Source organism: Centroberyx affinis, unplaced genomic scaffold (genome assembly GCF_046629955.1).
Source record: "Centroberyx affinis isolate AG114_WGS23_722 - 3 ecotype Tasmania unplaced genomic scaffold, CSIRO-AGI_Caff_v1 ptg000801l_1, whole genome shotgun sequence".
Taxonomy (NCBI): domain Eukaryota; kingdom Metazoa; phylum Chordata; class Actinopteri; order Beryciformes; family Berycidae; genus Centroberyx; species Centroberyx affinis.
This window is the reverse complement of record NW_027279405.1, coordinates 299,664-319,722: the sequence shown is the minus strand read 5'-3', so window position 1 is coordinate 319,722 and position 20,059 is coordinate 299,664. Positions and strand designations below refer to the sequence as shown.

The following is a 20,059-nucleotide window of genomic DNA, read 5'->3' as shown; positions in this document are numbered from 1 at the left end:
TTCCACAAAATTTAGGCAAAATGCTATCAGTAGCGTCCAAGATATTGTGCGTGATGTACAGACAATTTAAAACAAAATGCTGTGGCACCCCCATTTAGGCCAATGAGTGCAATTTTGAAAATGCCGAAATGGGGCAATGAAAAACATCATTCCCCTGTTTCGTGAAAATATGAAGATATTGTGCATGATGTACAGACCCCAACCCCCCCTCTTCAAAATCTGATTAGTGGTGTCCAAGATATTGTGCTGACAGACAGAGGGACATCCATAGTCCCTCCCCTGATTTCATCAAGGGGGGGACAAAAACCCATCCATTACAGATTTGACAAACCCACATGAAGGCAACCATCACATATACAAAGAGACAATAAATTCATACCATCCGCTGATGTTTCTCAGAGATATCTGTGGTGGCAATGTGTCTGGTGGCTGTGTTGAACAGGTCAGTCAGACTGGCTGTGAGGTTGTGCGTTAAGAGTCTGTATTGACCTCCTTCCTTCCTCACTCTGAGGCCAAATATGTCTGACAGGACATCCACCTCCTGAGGAGAGGACACAGCCGCCACCTGACCCAACTCCCTCAATTCTCTCTGGGAAGAGAAACTGCCGGTGTACTTCCTCAGCCGGTCCACACTACATGGCACCTCCATGACTTCATCGAGTGTTGGCTCAAGGATACCACTGAGCAAGTCTGATACCGTCATCTTCTTGGCTCCCTCTATGAGCCCACCATTGACAAAGGCTACGTACAGCACATAGATGATGCCACGGACTAAAGCACAAATGCAGTGGACCACAGCCATGAAAATAAATCGGAGGAAGGAAACAGCTGACATAAGGCTATCCTTCAGAGTCATTTTCATCAGCTTCTTCAGGTTTTTGACAGAAAGTAGCGATATCAGTAATAAAAACCAATATGATAAGGAAAGCAATCCTTTGTCGGAGGTGTTCTGGCCTCCTTCTTCACCTGTACTCGTCTCTTCCTTATCTTCTGCCCCTTTTCCGGCACACCTCTGTCCAGTGTCTGAGCCAGATATCTGGGCTGCCAGCTGCATCTCAAAGATGGTGTCCTCACAGAAATTGACAAACATCTCCATCTTCTCCTTTTCCCCACCCTCATTGACCACATCAAATATGAATTGCCTCTTGGATTCTTTGACCTGTGGCTTCTCCCACTGTGTGCGGCTAGACTCACTGATCTCAAAGTAAACACGCTCAATACGCTTCCCACTGCCCAGGATCTCAATGCGTCCCAGATAGGGCTGGAAGTAAGTCAGGACACACTCTGCCAGTTTCAAGAATGTCCCCAGTCGTGAGTCATTAGGCATGTGTTCAGACAAATTGGTGAGGAGAACAGCAATGCTGAAGCCAATGTCTTTGGCTGGCTCATGGAAGCGGTCCACAAAGGCCTCGTAATCCAGGATTTCACTGTCATCGGTCTCAGCGCAGGAGAGGAGGAAGTGAGTCTCGGCTTGGGGGAAGCGCTTGCAGTTCTCCATGGCTCTCTGGAAGTCCTTCCTGGAGATGCAACCCCTACCATCAGGGTCGTACTCTCTGAAGGCATCTGAGGAGGTGAGGTCTTTAAGTTTGAGGAACATGTCAAAAAACTTGAGGATCATTTCCACATTGCTTGATGATTCTACCAGCATGTCCACCATCTGCTTTCCAATGGTTCCATTAACCACATTACCTAGAGTAAAGAGAGAAATAAAGTTTAGCATTAATAATGATAACCTGTAACCCATTCATTATCATAAATTATACAACAATAATAAGATACAGTATGTGGAAATCCTACCCTCCAACATAGAAAGCAGCATCACAACCATGTCCTTTTGTAAATCCATCAACTCTTTCAGAAGCTCAATTTGCCCTGAATCCTGTGAATGAAAAAATAAAATAAATGTGTTCCAGCTGCATGTTTATCAGAAATCCTGTTATACATTTCACATTTTAAACATTTAGCATGACACCCTTACCTTACCAAGAGCAATTTACAATAAGTGCAACGGTAGATTGACAATAAATTTATGTATCGCCAACAATGCAAGCAGCTAAAATGAGGTGTGCAGGGGGAAATCCATTACAGCATCACCTGAATATTTATGTTTTAGCAAAATGAGAAAGAAAATATGCAAATGAAAAGTCAGTGGAACAAAGTACAATACCTGAGAGAGCTTCATTTGCATGTGGGCAAAGACATGGAGGAATCCCACTATAGCATCCCACAGACGACTGTGGGCTAGACTCTGCTGGTTCCCAGTACATGGGCCCTGGATGCACATATTAATAATGTAAGCTGCATCACTTTAACAATTGCCTCAACTAGTAGAAACAGACAAGTCAACATTCAGGAAAAAAACATGCATGGATTGCCATGGTAGTGCCTAGGAGGTCATGGAAACACACAACACACTGACAGATTGGAAATTGACTAACCTGTATGTACTCTGTGAGTGTGTTGAAGACCTGCTTGGCCACACTGATGGCTTTGGAGAAGTTGTGCTGGCCCTGCACATCGATCACATCCTTCCCCGAGTAGTACCAGTAGAAGTCACTGATTGATTCCTACAGTATAGCAGAGAAAAATGTGTATTTACAGTTCATGGGCTTTATGAAAATAATTTGTAACAAAGAAAATATGGCACTGATGAATAAAAGACTGACTGTAATGTTATGATGGCTCTATGATCTAATGTTATGACTATATTGTGTCCAAACTAATCATATTTGAGATTTGATCTTCAATCTGAAGACTGATAGACTGAAGACTATACTTAACTTGTTTGTACTAATCAATCCATTACAGCCATTTAACTATGCCAGGAAATAACTAGGAAGGCAATTTTGATTGTATTACTATAGTTTGGTTTAGTTTAATTAGTCCAGCAGTGTCCAGCAGTTACCTGTACTCTTAGTAAGTAGTCCACAGTGGATATGATGATGTTGACAGTTGTGTTGTTTCCTGTTTGTGTCCTCAAGTAATTCTGGAATTCTAATGCAAGCAGACAGTACAGTAAGCATGTGGGATGGGAAGTAAAAAGAGAATGAGAATTTATTTCATCCTGTGTGCACAATGTAATTGGACAATGAAAGACAACCAGAGCAAAGACAAAAATGTTGTGTTGTACAGCAATTATGAAATGAAAGTGCTAAGCTGTCATTACCAACATTTTAATGTGACAATGAAGTGGAAATCACTACATAAGCTGTCTTTTTTTCTTTTGTTCATTTGTCACTTTCATCTAAGCCCCCACAAATGTATGTGTATATTATCCTTTCTTTCCTTTTTGATGTATGGGCAGGTATATGATTTATATGAATTTTGTGAAAGTGTTTAAGTGCAGAGGGCAAGTAACCTGAGTTGTGTCCTTCACAGAGCAGCTGTAGAAAACGGAAGAGGTCACAGGTCAGCTCCTGGTCGGGCATCACCTTCTCCCCTGGGAGGAAGAGGGGGAAGAAGGTGGCAAGAGGCAGAAATAGAAGAGGGAAGTGTGAGGAATGGAGAAAGAGGCAAGGTAGGATAGAATATAAGAGAGTGTGAACATAGGAAGAATGCAGAAAGGGGCAAGAGAAACAGAAAGAGAAACCATGACAACATAGACTGAAAGACAGCTGTGGATAATATACAGAACTGAGAAAGGCAGAGGGAAAATGAAGAATTTAGAGTATGTTCATTCAAGGCCAAGAGTCTTACAGCTGGCTCAACTGCTGTGACATGGCCTTAGTGAAATGGATTTTTCATTTCCATATGAATACAGTACCTGAGCTCTCGTCCATGGCCATACCTAATCCTTCTGCTTTGTTCTGCCTTTCAAATGCATTCAGATCCAGCACGCTGGGCAGCAGAACATCATGGGACAAGCACACACACGCACGCGCACACACATACACACATACACACACACAAAGAGAGAGACACACGGATAAGCACTGAACTGTTACCATTTTTGTCATGTATTCTTATCAGTCACAATCAGTAAATGAAGCCTGCCAGCCTCTGTCAAATGTGATGGGACTTGTCAGATTATTTTCTTATGTTGGCTCACCTACAAGACTGCATGAGTCCAGCCATGCTCTGAAAGAAGCCAACATCTCGCTTCTCTCTCAGATAATCCAGCATTTTCTGTCAAAAAAAAAAAACAACAAAAAGAAACATCAAAGACAAGGCGAGACAGAAGCATAAGTGGTTTGATGAATGGAGGATCATCTCATCTGAAGCAGATATGATTAGCTTGAGATAAAATTGTTTTTTTTTTATTACAGTGAGTATTGCTACACCATCTCTGTGTCAAGGCAACACCACTCATAAAAATAAATAGGATTCAGAAGTGATAGCTTGAGAGTGAAGAAACACTCCAAATGTTGATGAGAGGGCCCTTGAATTAACTGAATATACTATTGCACCATCTGATTTATTTGTGGTAATTTTTTTGTCCTCTGATATGAAAATCTTCAGCCTCTATGCTTCTTCCAATAACTAATAGCCTGAAAAGAGGAAATAAAACTCACTGTTTGGTGCCACTGTGCTGGTCAATGTCTGAGACTTGAGTGGGCTTACCTTGGATTTTGGAGGTTCCAAGAAATAAAATTTGAGAACCACTATATTATATCATATATTTTTTACGGGGACACATTTGCTGGCCATACCTGTTGGACAGTGGCATTCCCTCCATTGAGAATGGCAATACCCAGCTTCAGAGTAGAGGCCACCATGGAGCCCATGTCCCCTGTTGGGATGAGAACTTAGATTACCAAAAAGAAGGTGTATAGTACTGACTCAAAAAAATATATCCCCTGAATGACACAGATCATGATGCACATTTTCAGGAATGGACAGGAGCACACTGGCTAAACCCTAAGTTTGAGGGTCTTCAGCTCCAACTCAACTCTGTGGTCATACAACTTTAACTTAACTTTAATGAAAAATGTGGCTTTCATCTCAGTCACTGAGCCCAGAAGTCAGTCTATCTTTGGTCCAGTATTCAGCAAACATATAGCCTAGGCCAACCACTGGCTCATCTACAGAAACATCTGACTATCAAGCAGCTAAAAGAAAAGTGAATATCCCCAAACTAAGCAACAGACTAATCTTAATCTGAGTCATTTAGTCCAGTAATTATCCTACGGCGTCGACAGCAGTTAGCCTACCTTTGCTGGCGCTGATGTTCTGCAGGACCATCTCAGCAGCCCCACGGTGATGCAGCCTGCCCTGCTGGTACAGCAACTTCTGTTTCTCCATCTCTTTCTCCTGAGCAACATACGGGTCAATCCATTATGTCAGATAATTAGTTAAGTAATTAGTTTATCACTTGTCAATATTTCAAATTATCAATCAAGTCAATCACTCTTGATGGAGAATGATCTTTTCAAATAACAATTCATCCATCCATACTTTGCTCTTTCATTATAATTAAAATGTCAATCAAATATAACTTAATGAAATAAATAAGGTGGAAAACAATCAGGCCTCATATCAAATAAGCAAGAAACACGTCTGACAATTTCATCCTGAAGGCATTTGAAGATTGATTTGGAAGGGAGAGCACATGCACTCACTTCAAAGCTTTTCACCTCCTCTTCTTCATCATCATCTTCCTCTGTATGACAGCTCTGGATGACGAGATGGAAAAGGGAGGGTGATAAAAAAGGGGTGGAAAATAAATTAATACAGCAGAGTGAAAAAACAGCAACAGTAAACATGTCATCCCCCATGAATGATGCAGTCCCCCTCTATGCCAGTCGGTGACAAATATGTCACTTGTTTTGACCTGTAATATCTGCGCCAATCAGTGAAATTTTGAAAATGCCACAATATAGTGGTGAGATGCATCATTTCCCCAAGTTTTCCTAAAATCTGGTCAGTGGTGTGTGAGATATTGCGTGTAACACTGGAACGAACAAACAAAGGAACAAACAATGTAGTGTCCCCTTTGGGCTAATCAGTGTAATTTTACAAATCTCACAATGCAGTGCTGACATTCATCATTCCCCCAAGTTTCGTTAAAATCCAATCAGCGGTGCCTGAGATATCGCATGTGACAGATGGACGGACAAATGAATGAATGAACAAATGGCTGAATAAATGGACAAGGACCAATCCACAGCAAGCAGATAACGTACAAACCAATCTAAAAATAGAGCCAAAGCAGTTGTGTTCCTGTACCAAGCCCGCCCAATGGCTACCGTGACTTTCCATCAATGGGGCAGGTCTTACATCAGCCAACCACAGCAACAGATAATGTTAAAAATTGATGGTTGGCACCCTTATTTATATCAGCAGTCTTATATTATACACATGTAATTTCTGTCAAAAAGACATAGGTAAAAGACTGCTAACTTACAAGAAGGCAGTGTACCATAGTATTGTGAATAGGTTTAATATTAAATTTAACCGGTCGAATTCCACTAGAATCAAGCTGAGGGAGATATATGAATTCATAATGTAACAAATTTCAGAATCAGAGTTCTACAGTTGATAGTGTGCTTGTGTAATTCTGTGTGTTTTTATGTCTAATTGTTTTTATGTCTTTTATGTTTTTACTGTTTTCTGCTCTCTGAAAGGTGCTAAATAAATAAACTTTACTTACTTACTTATGTCAAGTAATTTGAAATATACTGGAATATGCAAAGGTCAGCCAGGAACGCATGGGGATGAAATTGACTGTGGTTCCCTGAATGATATTCTATGATATACTACTGCATGAAAGGCTTGGTAGGTGATTTGAACACACAAACAAACACTGAAGTACTATTAATGACATCACCCTTCATGTTCCTCTTACCTTGGCCATTATAGTAGCATAGGACTTATAGAGACTGTCATTTCCAAGCTTACTGTCGACAGAGGAGACATGAAATATTAGTGTCTGTCAAAGCAGGTACGTTTAGCAATATCATTAAAAAAATATAACTTTTAACACATGTATCAATTAACTTCTATTCAAGGTGAGCCTAGAGAAAACAGTAACATATTACAGGTCTCAGAGAGAGGCTTTTAGGGAAAATGGCCTCAGATGTTGGACAAAGAATCAGGCTTCCTCCCATTTTAATATTGACTTTCCTGGTGATGGATTCTGAGCAGTAATAAAAGTGCAATAGGGGTTTTATTGCAAGTGATCTTTAATAATGGACATACACACACACACACACACACACACACAGAGGCACACACACCTCCTTTCCGTCAGAGCGCTCTGACTGAAGAGTGTAATGAGTTGTAGGAGGGGATCGATTGGTTTGGCACCTTCTTCCACATCCTTTTCCTCCTCTCTCCCACCTCCACACTGCTCCATCACTCCTCTCTGCAGTCCAAAGAGAGAAAATCCTCTTAATATGTGCTCTCTATTAATGACTCACACTAGCCATCCACAGCCACCCATGGCTAACCTTTACACACTTGGGGATTGCTCACTTGCACACACATACACGCACACTATACACACAATCACACGTAAAATCACACACACACAATCATGTTAATGTGCACAACACACACCAACTTAACCCATCTTTACCGGAACTTTTAATGAGTTTTAAAGGGCTCTCTATTGCTCTCTCTCTCTGGGATGTGCTTGAACACACACACACACACACACACATACATACACACACACACACACACACACACACACACACACACACACACACACACACACACACACACAGCATGGAATTGTGAGACAGAGTATGTCTGTTGCCCTTCTCTCTCTTTTTTTACTCTGTCTTTCATTCTATTGACTTTTTCTCTTTTCTGTTGGTGAAACATACTTAATTGTTTCACAACTGTTCTTCTCTTATTTTGGTCACATTGGCATAAAAATATGGAAGAAACTGTGATTCATATTGATTTTTCTCTTAATTACCTGATGATTGCGTATTATAAAGGATGGTTGATAACTCTACTCTAACCTACCTACATACTCTAATCTACTTGCACACTAGAGGAGAAAGAGAAAAGACCAAGGGACTTTTTTATCCAAACTAAAATAACACTACCAAAACATCATTACACCAGGAATTCAGGAGTTCAGGATGATCTCCTTTTATCCTTGAGTTCACGAGAACTAGTGATTTTCATGATTTTTTTTTTTATACCTTTACTTTTATTTTTACTTTACTTTTATTTACTTTTAAAACTGTTATTAGTGCTGGAGTCCTGTGGATCTTTTCATGTGACAACAGGGACAATATGGCTTCCACCACCACTTACAGCTAAATCCTCTACGAGCTTCTCTTCACAGCTGTGGTCCTCATCCAATATCCAGGACTTATCGTAGCCTTGGAGGAACAGGTTGACAGCTCTGTGTCTGGGGACGGACAGGAATGGGTGAAGAAACAGCACAGAAGGAAACTATTGAATTATAAAAGAGTTCTGATTAGGACCATTATCACTAATTCACCAAGGCCTACTATGCCATACTATCCAAATTGCTCATTATATTCACCAGATGTTAAGAGCACTAAATCCATAATTTATAACACACCAACCCTGAAATAATATTCCTCTACCACATACCAACACACACAGCCATAGGCTTTTCATGAGCTAATGCCTTCGCTGCCCATGGACTTTCCTGACATGGCTATGATTGATAGTCTAACCAGGTTTTACATTACCTCCCAATCACTGTGGGGCCTCCCACAGAATGCGGAGCTCTCATTCACACACCTGTATTGACTAAAGACTCACAGTGCTACAGTAAGTTCATACAGCATATTCTGTGTTTCTTGACCTACATAATGATAGTAATTTCTTTGATAAAGGAATATACAATTTCTTGGTGTGAAATTAATACAATATATTACTCATTCGACACCAGACTGTTGTAAAACTATGCCACTTGCCAGCTCGTATTATATGTCTACCGGCAGATCAATATAAAGCCCTCAATAAATGGGTCCAGCAGTGAAATTATATCTGTGATCTAAAAATCTATATCATTTAAAGGTAACTTGTGGATTACCTTGAGTGGATTTTCATTGTTTTTCCTACTTCCTTGAATCCTTCATTTTGAAGCTTTTAATTTCAAAGCCTTAACATTTTTAAGTTAGTTCCTTGGACCTTTGCAAAATTGAAGTTGAATATGTATAAAATGATTTAACCTTTTTACTATCAATGTGACACTGTTGCTAATGTGAGGGTTTGCACAGCACTATTGTGAGTCGTTAGCACAGTACAAGACCATCCATATATTTTCTACTTAGTCATGTTTTTGTACCTGGGTAGGTTGTAGAGGGGAGCCATCCTGAGGCAGGCCACCACTGCTCTCTTCCTCTGTTTGGATAAGACCTTGTGCCACGCAGCATTTTTACTTCTCTGCGGATGTTCCACCTGAACCCGAGTCAGCAAGGTAGAAAGTGTAATGAGCTAGTGCATGTGAACTTCCAATGAACCAACAGTATTTTTTTGTGGCAGCCACTGTAGAAGTTCTCCTTCATGCATTTGTCCTGCAATTATCCTGCATTAAATAATACTAATAAGAAATTAATACTGCAGACAATTCTTTCTTGAGTGTTATATAGTACAACTAAGTTAGTATTCGGATTTCCAAACACATGTTTCTTAGCCCACTAGCTCCCAGACCATTCCTTCTGATATCTAAAAACTTTCCAAGACTTTCCAAAACAATTCCTCTTGAGGATAAATCCAAAGCGCAGTAGTTCAGTGAGCATGCAGTAAAGTCGGGGCTTCCACCATGCTGCATTTGTAAGATTATCAACTAAGGTCAGTAACAGCAATGCAGGGCAATCTAATCATGTCATCAATCACCAACAGATTGGAAATCAAAAGCTATTCCAGCGCATTACAGAGAATGTTTTTATCTGTCTCTAAACCCACCTGGTCCAGGTGATAAAGGACCCGAGCGATTCCCAGGATCTTCTCTGCTGTCCTCTGGGGGTCGGAGGTGGCCCCTGGCTGGCTCGGGAGCTTTGTATAGAGGGCCTCCTGCCATGAGCACCTTGGGGCCTCCAGCTGCAGAACAGAAAAGGAACAATGTATTAATTTATTTTGTAGTGAGGTGCTGACACTTCGACCATACAATAGAAAATATTTTGATTGATTGGCAAGATCCTCCATAAGGCACAAAACATGAATGAATGAATGAATGAGCTTTCTCCGAAACACATAATCCAACAAATATGACAAGCAACAACAATTAGACTCAGTGCTAAATATACAATATTTGGTTTTAACGAATCAACTCATTTTCAATAACCAACAAAGGAGGGATCCAGGGTTGTGCATCAATATGAGCAACCTACTGTTTCAAAAAGTGTCTTTAAATGTGAGAGAGAGAGAGAGAGAGAGAGAGAGAGGGAGAGAGAGACAGAGACAGAGAGAGAAAGCAGGATTTGTGTTGTGTTTTCATCACTGACTTATGAATAAACATAAGTGTTTCATGCATATTTTCACGTGTCTCTGGTACATGTCTCTGGTACAATGAGTCACTGATTGCTGTGAGATTATTGGAAAAACTTCTCTAGATTCTGCAAGTTACAAGAGTACACTTCAGTTAAATCTATCACACACTTGTTGCCTTCCACAAATTACAAATTACATCTACTCGGGCATGACGTGTTTATGAATATGCAAAATGTGTACAGAATGAAAATGTGTGAAGAAATTTGCATTTAATTTCTACTCAAATGCACTTCTAGCAATTCTACAGAAAGCAAAGCTGAGCTAGAGACAAAACAGCCGAAAGTGAAAATGGAGATAAGGAAAATGCTTTCCATTATATAGATGGTGCAGAATTCCTGATTGTCCTGACTGGTCAGAACCCAAAGGATTTTTGTCTCAGTTTTCAATTCTGAGACAGTCAGTTTCCAGTTTTACCAAACAAATCTGCAGAGCTCCTTTTGCAAGACCATTGCCTGGCAACCCCTCATTTTGGCACATCATTTGTGAAACCTAGCTTAAGTTATTTTTGTGGCAGATTTGTTTCATACTGTGTGATCTCTTTGACCTAGAGATACCATAATCCTCTATGTTTACATTATTTTATCTTCTTTTAGCCAGGCAGTCCAATGTGTGGCTATGGACAGACCATTTTTGTGTTTGTCTTATATACACATAATGGAGAAGTCTGTACTAAGCTTTTCTACTCTTGGATGTGCTTAACATCTTCCATTAACTTATACCTGTTAAGCATCAGTGAAAACAAAACACATATTGCGGCTTTAGATTCCATTTGCCATACAATGATTGTCTTTACCTTGCTCTCAAGATGTACAAGGCCATTACAAACATGTTCCCGAATCTCATCTTCAGTGTCTTTCTGTGGAAAGCAATCCACAACCAATGTTAAATCTAAATGATAGAGATATCATAAGTGGTTTACCTTTACCATTGTCATGGCATAAACTTGTGGATTGTCAAGGAAACACAGTCATTACATTGTGATTCAAATTATAGGTTTAGTGATGGGAACTACATTAACACAGGCATTGTGCATATTTCCTCGCTACCTGAGTGAAGTGGCTCTTAGCCAGCATGATAAGGCTCTGGTCACTGGGAGAACAAACCCTAAGCCCCACAGGGAGCAGTCTCTTCAGGGAAGCCACAATGAGAGAGGTGTGTGTAGAATAACGATCCCCCTTCCTCTTCGTCTTCCTCCTCTCATGGTCCAACTGGGAATTGAAAAACCATGAAGGTGAATGAGCATTTTACAGGCAAAAATGTGAACGACAACTTCCTTGTGATTACAATTTTTGCTATAAGAAGTGGTGACTATGGCCTAGAGTTCTACGAAGTACATATTTTTATTTGTATCTTATCAGAAGTCTCCTTCTGTATTCATGGAAATATCTTTGATGGTTTCCAATATGTCTGGAAGAATAAAAAGGTCACATCATGGACACTCAGCAGTGTACGTATTGGTTATAAGGCCAATTTATGTATTGCTAACCTTGGACATTTTATTGTTGTTGACCAAGAAAGCCAAGTTGTTGATCTCATTCTGGACCACATAGTTCTGTTCCTCCCATTTGAAATTCTGTTGTAGCAAACATAGGTGTAAAATAAATGTCAGATGTTTGAGAAGACAGGCCATCACTTAGATAGTATTGTTGTGAGAAGAATAAATAAATAGAAATACTCTTATGTGTCATCCTCACATGAGACTTGGCCCAGAATATAAAGACCTCTGCCACCATGCTGAACAACTGCTCAGCTTCAGGGCTCGACTCCTTTAACCAGCTGGCCCTGAAACAAGACAGCCAGCAACGCATCATATTATTATCACAGTATTTATTGCTTTAAAGCTCAATATGGGCCTGGGATAATAACTGTAATAACCACTCTTCATCCCACATGTTTCTTCTGTCCTGTAGAAACCTTGTATCTCCAAAAAATACACTTTTCAGAAATTAAGAAAAACTGGTAAATTTTCTTGTTGTTTTGCAAGTACTTGTCTACATTTTTCACTGTTTACGATGTATTATCAGTCGTTTACCTCATGTTTTTTGTTAATTTCCGACCAAACCTAAAACCCGGTAGATAGTTGCTGGCCTCTGGTGGGTTGATATCAATATAAATGACAGCAAAATAAGTGTCACTGTCAATCCACACACCACCTAGTAGCTCAGTTCTTCACACCCCGGCTCCATGGCAGCATGCCTTACCGATTACAATCCACAAATGGGATGAGGATGGGGTAGAAGGCATAGAGATCTCGCACCAGCACAGTGAACTTCTCCTGTATCTGTAGCTCCGCATCGGAGTGGTTACTCTGCCCTTCCGCCTTCAGTTGCTCTTCCTCCAGCAGCACACATTCTGCCCTCTTCCTCAGCTTCTCCATCAGGGGCAGGAAGTGGCTCTTCAGCAGCTCAATGCGGGCCTTGCATATGATTGGCTGAGAGAAAACTGAGAGGGGACATAACTGACGTCATAAGTGCTAGTGGAGGGGAGGCGAGTGAGAAGCATGAAAGATCTGTATTCTATTGAAACGGGGTGATCACCCGTTTATTGTGATCACACAACACTTGCATGCAGCGACCACACACACACACACGCTGTCAACGGTGGTCAGTGAAACTTAGTCTCTGCTTTTAACCCATCCAAGGCTCTCCTTCCTCCAGCGGGCAGCTTTACAGTACAGCGATGATCTCCTGCATGTTTTTAGTGGGGGTCGTTACTGATGTTATATGGAGGAAACCCCATGTGAGCACGGGGAGAACATGCAAACTCCACACAAAAAGGCCCTTTTTCACAAGATAGCCCACCTTCTTGCTGTGAGGCGACAGCGCTACCACTGCGCCACCGTGCCATATTGTGTATTATATCAATACACCACACACCATATTGTATGTGATCGTACTACCTGCCAGCTGTTTCATCCAGTCACCCTGGCTAGCGCCCAGATGGTTGTGGATGATGCGAAGGACGTGGCCAAGCAGGTCGCTGGCATGCTGGGGAATCAGGGAGGTGCAGATTGGGCTGTCTGGCTGGCCTTCAGGGCCCCAGTACCACCAACGGGACATGTAGCTGCACAGCATGGGCAGGGTGACCTCTGTGACATGGATGTAGTGAGCCTGGCGAGCCCCAGCCCCAGCGCCTGCCAGCTCCTCCACTTCCCTGAGCGCCTGCTCTAGAGAAGGCATGAGGGGACATATGTCCTCCACCTGATCTGGCACCCCCAGGTCTGACAGACAGATAAGGAAATAGAGGCTGAGAAAAGAAGGGTGTGGGATGTGGGGGAGTGGACTGTTCAAGGACTAAAAAAATAAAAGGAGAAAGAGAGAAAGATGTGTGTGTGCATGTGTACGTGTCTATGATTTTTACCCTCTCTCTCGGTGTCACTCATGGTGTTGTAGATGGAGAAAGGGTTGTCTTGATTGAGTGCAGGCTCCAGGAAGCAGACAGGGAAAGCCCCAGTCAGGGCTGCCAGACAGGCACCTGCTGCTGGCCTCTGTCTATATGGAAACACGCTGTTACAAAGGGATGGGACTGACTAGTGCCCAAATTCATCAAGCTGTTCAGTGTAGGAGTGCCTGATCACCGGCCAGTTCCCTTCCTATGTCACTGTCAAATATTGCCCCTCAGGTTTAAATGTTTTTCTATGTAACCATGGCCTTGATAAATATTTGTCCTGGACAGCAATAATGTGGAATCCTAATCATCTATTTTCTCTCCACAGCAGTCTTCCTTACTTCTAAATATTGCACATATGAATGCAAAAACAAGTAAGCAGTACCGTATTTTTTAACCAGCTTCTTGTGAGAAGAGTTGTACGGGTTATACACAGCAACATTTTGAGTAGTAGTATAGAATAGAAATATTCAATGGCGAAACAAACATGATTACTAGAAGCAAAAGAAAAAAATTACTCTCATCAGCACAAACTGTGAAATCACATGGCAATATGTAGACAGTACCCCTCCATATAGATGCTGCTGCTGGTGCCAAGAGAGTAGAGGCTGTTGAGGATCCTGTAACAGGACACCTGGACGCGGCCCACTGGAAAAGACAAGGTGATGCTTAGAGCTGTGGCCCTTGTGAGCCTCCGTTCAGTGACAGCCAAGGACACCGAGAAGGAAAGCTGACACCATACAATCAGAGATAGATGGACTAGGTGGATGGCTGTTGATTAATGTAATGAACGATTCCTGGAAGGTCAAGTGATCAGTGAGGGAGACAATATGCCACTGCTGCTCCGTGGCCATGACTGAGAGAGTTAATGAGACCTGGTTTCAAGCTGCGGAAGGTAGGAAGTTGAGGGAAGGGCGTCCCTGAGTGATTTAAGGGGTGTGGAAGCCAGCTGTTCATCCCGCTGCTTAGCATATGGAGGGAAGCGAATGACACCACTGAAAATGCATGAGGGGAGGATAGGGTTTTTGTATACACACTATTGTGCGATGATACAGACGGTGTGAAAATAAACTAGATTTGATCACACTTAACTGAGTCAATTTCAGGTTGCAATTGTGAGATTGGAATCAGGGAGCGTCTAAATGCAAAGCTGAAGGGAAAACCCCATTCTCATAAACACTGGCACAAATATATTCTGTGGGAGATGCAGGGAGTCATACTTCCATTTTGTCAGCTTTTACATTACATCTGACACATTTCATATTGATGACTTCTATTGATCGATAGCTGTGATTCTGAGATACATTGCATTTAGTGCCACATTTACCTCTGTGTAGTGTAGTGGCAGCAAAAACTTTCAACATTTTGTGAATGCACACAATATGTATTAATAGGAGATTTTCTCCTCTCACAACAGCCTATACTCTTACCCAGGAGGTCCTCTCCATAGTTTTGGCTGCTGAGATGTTGGAAGAGGGCAGTGAGGGTGGGGAGGAGGGTGGAGGTTGTGTAGCTAAGGACCTTGGCCACTCCTCTGGGTTGCTGACTCCTACTCTGGGGTAAAGCAGTTAAAGTCACAGAGAGGTTTTCCACCATCATCTCCAGATCAACTGCAGCTGCCTCAAAGAATGAACGGAGAGACCCCTGGACGGACTCCGGGGCGGATTTCATCAAAGTCCTAGAGAGGGTCAAAAATGCCTTTTTCATGACTTGCAAATATATCAAGGCATATGAGCGTGATAATTGACAAGAAGTTTGTGTGTTCACTAGGAACAATGGTAAATTAGGTGTGGAAAAGTAAAATGTAAAAGGTGTCATGCAATATATCCTTTGGCTAGCAGTATAATAACTTGCCTCCTATCTAGAAACTTGCTTGTGTTGTATGCAAATCTCATGTGTAAGTCGCTTTGGATAAAAGCGTCTGCCAAATGTGAAATTGTAAATTGTAATTGTAAATCGATAATAATAAAATAAAGTTGCTATTCTGACCACCCAGAAAAGTCCAAGTGACATCAATCTCTGCTAAGGCAAGATGCTACTACCAGCTTCATGCTTCAGACAGAGGCATTGTCCTCAGGGACTAAAAGTGATATCAACCACAATTAGATAGCATCAGTGTATCGGTGGCTCAATTACACCAGTCATCTCATCCTCAGACACGGTGGTGTGACACTAATGTGACTGCAGGCGCAGCGGGAAGATCGATTTAGGCAGAGTGTGACAGCAGTGCCATCTAGCTACCTGCCATCCAGAGACTGGGCCAAAACATGGAGACAACTGGCGATTGATGAGGCGTTGTTTCCTGGGAAAGCATGCAGACACAAACACACATAAAAAATTCATATAGTGAGCACACATGTACAGACAAAAACATATGCAGCCACACAAACACACAAAGGATGAAACTAATCTCGGACTATGACTCAAGAACTTCGAAGACAAAAAGAATGGGAATGAAGACACACAATAGTAGACAGCAAGTGCAAACAACAAATGTGAAAACAACTCATGACTTAATAAGCATAACTTTCTCTCTACAGCATCCTTACCAAACAGTGAGATCCTGTGTCTCACTAGAGCTCCAAGCTTACAAAAGAGGCTGAAGGTAAGAAGAAAAGATAAGTGGATTAGGGAGTAGAGAGAAGAGTCAAAAAATAATTAAGAGACAGAGGATCAGAAAGAGACTTCAAGAGAAATAAGTAATTAATCCTAAGAATGAGGGTTCTTCAATGAAAAACCTTAAAGAAAATGTGGTCAAATATTATGCTAAATCTGTGCCTAGGGGATTGGCCTATAGTCATAGGAAGTGGAAAGGTACAAGGTAACATTAAACTAGTACTAGTTTTATCGAAATAAGTTCTGCTGGGTGTGACCCATACCTGGTGACCATCTCCTTCTCCTTGTTCGAGGCATGACCTCTGTTACCGTTGGAACAGGGAGAGGTGGACAGGAAGTAGGGACGGTGGCACTTCAGGTATTGTTCCAGCAGAGGCAGTACAACCTGTTGAAGGGGTTACTTAGATATGAGCATGGATGCATAAAGCATGCAAGAGCAGTACTACTGATACACCTGTAGGGCCAACGGTCAGGTCAAAAAACTACATGTACTTCACTGTGCCTTAAGAAGAAAACAAAGATCAGCGCTGACATAATTTATACATATGTCCCATATCATTTATTTCTTCCATTGACATGAGAGTAAATATGCTCAGTAGTTTATGTAAGGCTTAATAAGTGATAATATTAGGGTTTACCAATTCCAAGCAGATGTTTGAGAATGGCTATCGTGGAAACCCAGTAGCCTGCATTTCCACTTCAGGAAATATTCTACAACATTCTTTAAACACTTTACACTCTATTACACCTGCTCTGAAGCGGTGTCAATGCAGTAACGACTTTTGACTTCCCGCTTCATTTGCTATTGTGGACATGATCAAAGAATTGATCTCTGTATATCTATATATAAGTGTGCGTGTGTGTGTGGTTGAGTGGGTGAAGGTGTGGGTGTAGAGAGTTGAGGCATGGCTGTTCACAGACTTGGTTGACTGGGTCTGACTCAGGGGGTACCATCAATGAGAAATAAACCCTTTTCATTCGCTGCCTCCTTGAAGGCAGAACTGTGTGGGAGGCTTTAATCAATGTCCTGATGGCAATCGACACGCCCACATGGATTTCCAAAATGGCTAAATAAATTACACAGCCACAAAGGCTTTCATTTCGGCTTTCACTTAGTGGGGTTGCCCATGGCAACCATCCAACAAAACTAATTAGTTGACGTAAATGAAATGAGAAAAAATAGCTAAGGAGACGTAAGATAATGGCATTGGAAAAGGGGAAATTGGAGGAGGGCTGGATCAAGATCAGCGATTCCATATCAGCGGGTGGATTTGGATTGGGTTTTGAATGTAGTTTTGGTCTGAGGCAAACCTTGGGAAAAAAATGTATTGGTTGCTGGTGTGGAGCTCTCTCCCCTTTGGACATCTGTCCTCTGGCTTGCATCACCTCTGGAAAGAAAAACACCAAGTAATGTTATGCGCTATATGCAATCAAAGACTAAAACTCTGAAAATATTTAGGTAAAGTTAATAAATAAAATGTGTTTCTTACAATATCTTGGGAAGAAAATGCTCAAAATATGGAAAACACATATAGTCCGTACTCGACCACAAACAAAGTAGCATACACACACACAAAGTATTTGCTACAAGGTATGTGTTGAAAGTTGTTTGTACTGATACTATAGACTTTCTCTGCAGGCTTATACCAATTTATTTATTTTATTTGAATTTTATTTGATAGGGACGATGCAATTTAACATAGTTCCCATACAGAGCATGAAACTGATGTGCTGCACAGAGAGTTTATAGCTATTGCTAATTTTCAACTCTTATACTGACAGGCTTGCATAACCAACCACACTTTGAGTCATCTTGAGATGGTTGAAAGCAAAAATACCCTCAGGGTCTCTATACATTCAAAGCTGACTTTGCAGAATTCAGACTCAAGAGACTGTTGACTGTTATTCCAAAAATCCATATCAACTGTGAAGATTCAAGGTCCAGTCACAACTTGAGGTGATCATGGGCAAAACTCCCATACTGTCAGGTCGATAACGTCATACAGTACCTTTGGGACGCATAAGATGAAAGTTCATCTTGTTCATTACTGTTTTATGTCTTAAATTATATATCCATGATTTTTGTTTTATCTTTACATTCATGAACACTATAATGTTACCCAGCTCCAACATGTGTTCCTGGGCCTCCTCAGTGTGAGACAGCAGCTGTTGAAGGAGCGTGTAGCCAAAGCAGTTGGCTATGGCTGGAAAGTCCATCTCCACTGTCTTCCTCTCCCTGTATATGGAGTAAAATCAACCAGGGCTGTTAAACACCCTTGCTACTTTTAATGATTGTTAGCTGTAACCTTAAATATAAATCTTGTTTTCTATGTATTGTATAAGCTATAATTTCAAGACAATGTTCTGCTGTGGGGAGTCAAAGAGGCGTTGCAATTATCTTACACACTGGCAGTGCTGCACTTAAGGTTATGATCTGAACTGGAGGTAGTCCGAAAAAAAAAACCTGGGGTCTGATTGCTATAAGGCTTGCTTAAAGATGTTATGGGAGCAGTACCCTTGAGACAGGCTCTGAACCTGAAACGCCTCATTACCTGCCCACTTGATGCACATCACACACTGCACTATTACAATCATAAATTGATACTGTGGGTGTTCTTAAAATTCAATCTCACCTCCACACAGTGTACCCATTGAGCTGCAGGAACTTAAGGACATCCTGGGCTCTTTCTCTGAGTTTGGTCTTATCCTTCGCAGTCAGGGTTTCGTAGGGCACAAGCATTGAATGGCCACCTCCTCCTGAGCAGAGAAATGGGTCAAATACAAATTACTCTTGTATGCAATGAAGACTGTTCTGTGCTTTTTATTATCTAACAAAAACAACATTACTCAAGGTTCAAGAGAGGAGAAGACAAGACAATAAATGACAAGAGAAGAGCAGAACAGCTCAGATCAGAAGAGAACATTATAGTCAATTATGTATCTGGGTGTTTATTGGTACTTAAGGTGTTCTACAACCTTTAGTCTCCAGTTCTAGTTTCTTCTTCTTGGCCCAGGCATTGTGGTAGTTTTCAGCCAACTGTTCAGCCATTGACTATGGAATAGAGTAGAATAGAATAGAATAGAATAGAATAGAATTTCAGCTGTAGCTGAGTGTATAATATATATAATATAGAAGACAATGTGTATACCTAATTAAATAGTGTATAAAGCAAGCACATGTAATGACTTACACACTGATGCCATGACAATGTGACACTGCTCACATCCATAGGTTTGGGGCTGAAGGTTGATGCCCCTTCAAAAGATAACTACACAGCAGACAAAAACAGGTTGATTACCAAATTTATAGTACCAAGTAAAGATCAGTAGGAGGACAAGTTTAGTTGTGAATGTGGTCAGTTTTACTGGTACAAACACATAAAAAATAAAAAAACAAAACAGATGTACTGTAAAACAACATAATGTGGCCTCAGTCAGGGTACACATACCTGTCCAGACTGAGAGATCCTGCGTGCACAGGTATGCAGGTCAAATGCCTCTCCTTCTTTGGTCCTCTCTATGGTCCATCCAAAGGCCAGCATACTCCTTAGTGTCTCTTTAATGGCCCAGCGGTAGGCCTCTTTGTCCTGGATATTTATATATTTGCATTTATAACAGATTTATAACAGAT

The 20,059-nt window shown here is 41.2% G+C and overlaps 1 protein-coding gene across 1 annotated transcript in view; it reads right to left on the bottom strand.

Annotated features, from left to right (window-relative positions):
- The window catches only part of LOC139644888 (ryanodine receptor 2-like), a 70,575-nt gene that overhangs the window by 12,197 nt on the left and 38,319 nt on the right, over nt 1-20,059 (bottom strand). Inside the window, exons 57-90 of the mRNA XM_071520420.1 lie at nt 19,878-20,015; nt 19,620-19,697; nt 19,405-19,480; nt 19,062-19,185; nt 18,549-18,664; nt 17,740-17,804; nt 16,692-16,813; nt 16,362-16,411; nt 16,054-16,114; nt 15,243-15,490; nt 14,379-14,460; nt 13,786-13,916; nt 13,325-13,645; nt 12,627-12,867; nt 12,120-12,207; nt 11,912-11,998; nt 11,472-11,633; nt 11,219-11,281; nt 9,805-9,975; nt 9,221-9,333; nt 8,202-8,308; nt 7,176-7,269; nt 6,785-6,836; nt 5,559-5,612; nt 5,151-5,250; nt 4,650-4,729; nt 4,049-4,125; nt 3,764-3,837; nt 3,359-3,439; nt 2,906-2,994; nt 2,439-2,567; nt 2,168-2,272; nt 1,798-1,879; nt 380-1,689 (exon numbers count right to left, since the gene is read on the bottom strand). Coding sequence (XP_071376521.1) covers nt 380-1,689; nt 1,798-1,879; nt 2,168-2,272; nt 2,439-2,567; nt 2,906-2,994; nt 3,359-3,439; nt 3,764-3,837; nt 4,049-4,125; nt 4,650-4,729; nt 5,151-5,250; nt 5,559-5,612; nt 6,785-6,836; nt 7,176-7,269; nt 8,202-8,308; nt 9,221-9,333; nt 9,805-9,975; nt 11,219-11,281; nt 11,472-11,633; nt 11,912-11,998; nt 12,120-12,207; nt 12,627-12,867; nt 13,325-13,645; nt 13,786-13,916; nt 14,379-14,460; nt 15,243-15,490; nt 16,054-16,114; nt 16,362-16,411; nt 16,692-16,813; nt 17,740-17,804; nt 18,549-18,664; nt 19,062-19,185; nt 19,405-19,480; nt 19,620-19,697; nt 19,878-20,015 — 4,971 coding nt within the window. The remainder of the gene's footprint in view (nt 1-379; nt 1,690-1,797; nt 1,880-2,167; nt 2,273-2,438; nt 2,568-2,905; nt 2,995-3,358; nt 3,440-3,763; nt 3,838-4,048; nt 4,126-4,649; nt 4,730-5,150; nt 5,251-5,558; nt 5,613-6,784; nt 6,837-7,175; nt 7,270-8,201; nt 8,309-9,220; nt 9,334-9,804; nt 9,976-11,218; nt 11,282-11,471; nt 11,634-11,911; nt 11,999-12,119; nt 12,208-12,626; nt 12,868-13,324; nt 13,646-13,785; nt 13,917-14,378; nt 14,461-15,242; nt 15,491-16,053; nt 16,115-16,361; nt 16,412-16,691; nt 16,814-17,739; nt 17,805-18,548; nt 18,665-19,061; nt 19,186-19,404; nt 19,481-19,619; nt 19,698-19,877; nt 20,016-20,059) is intronic.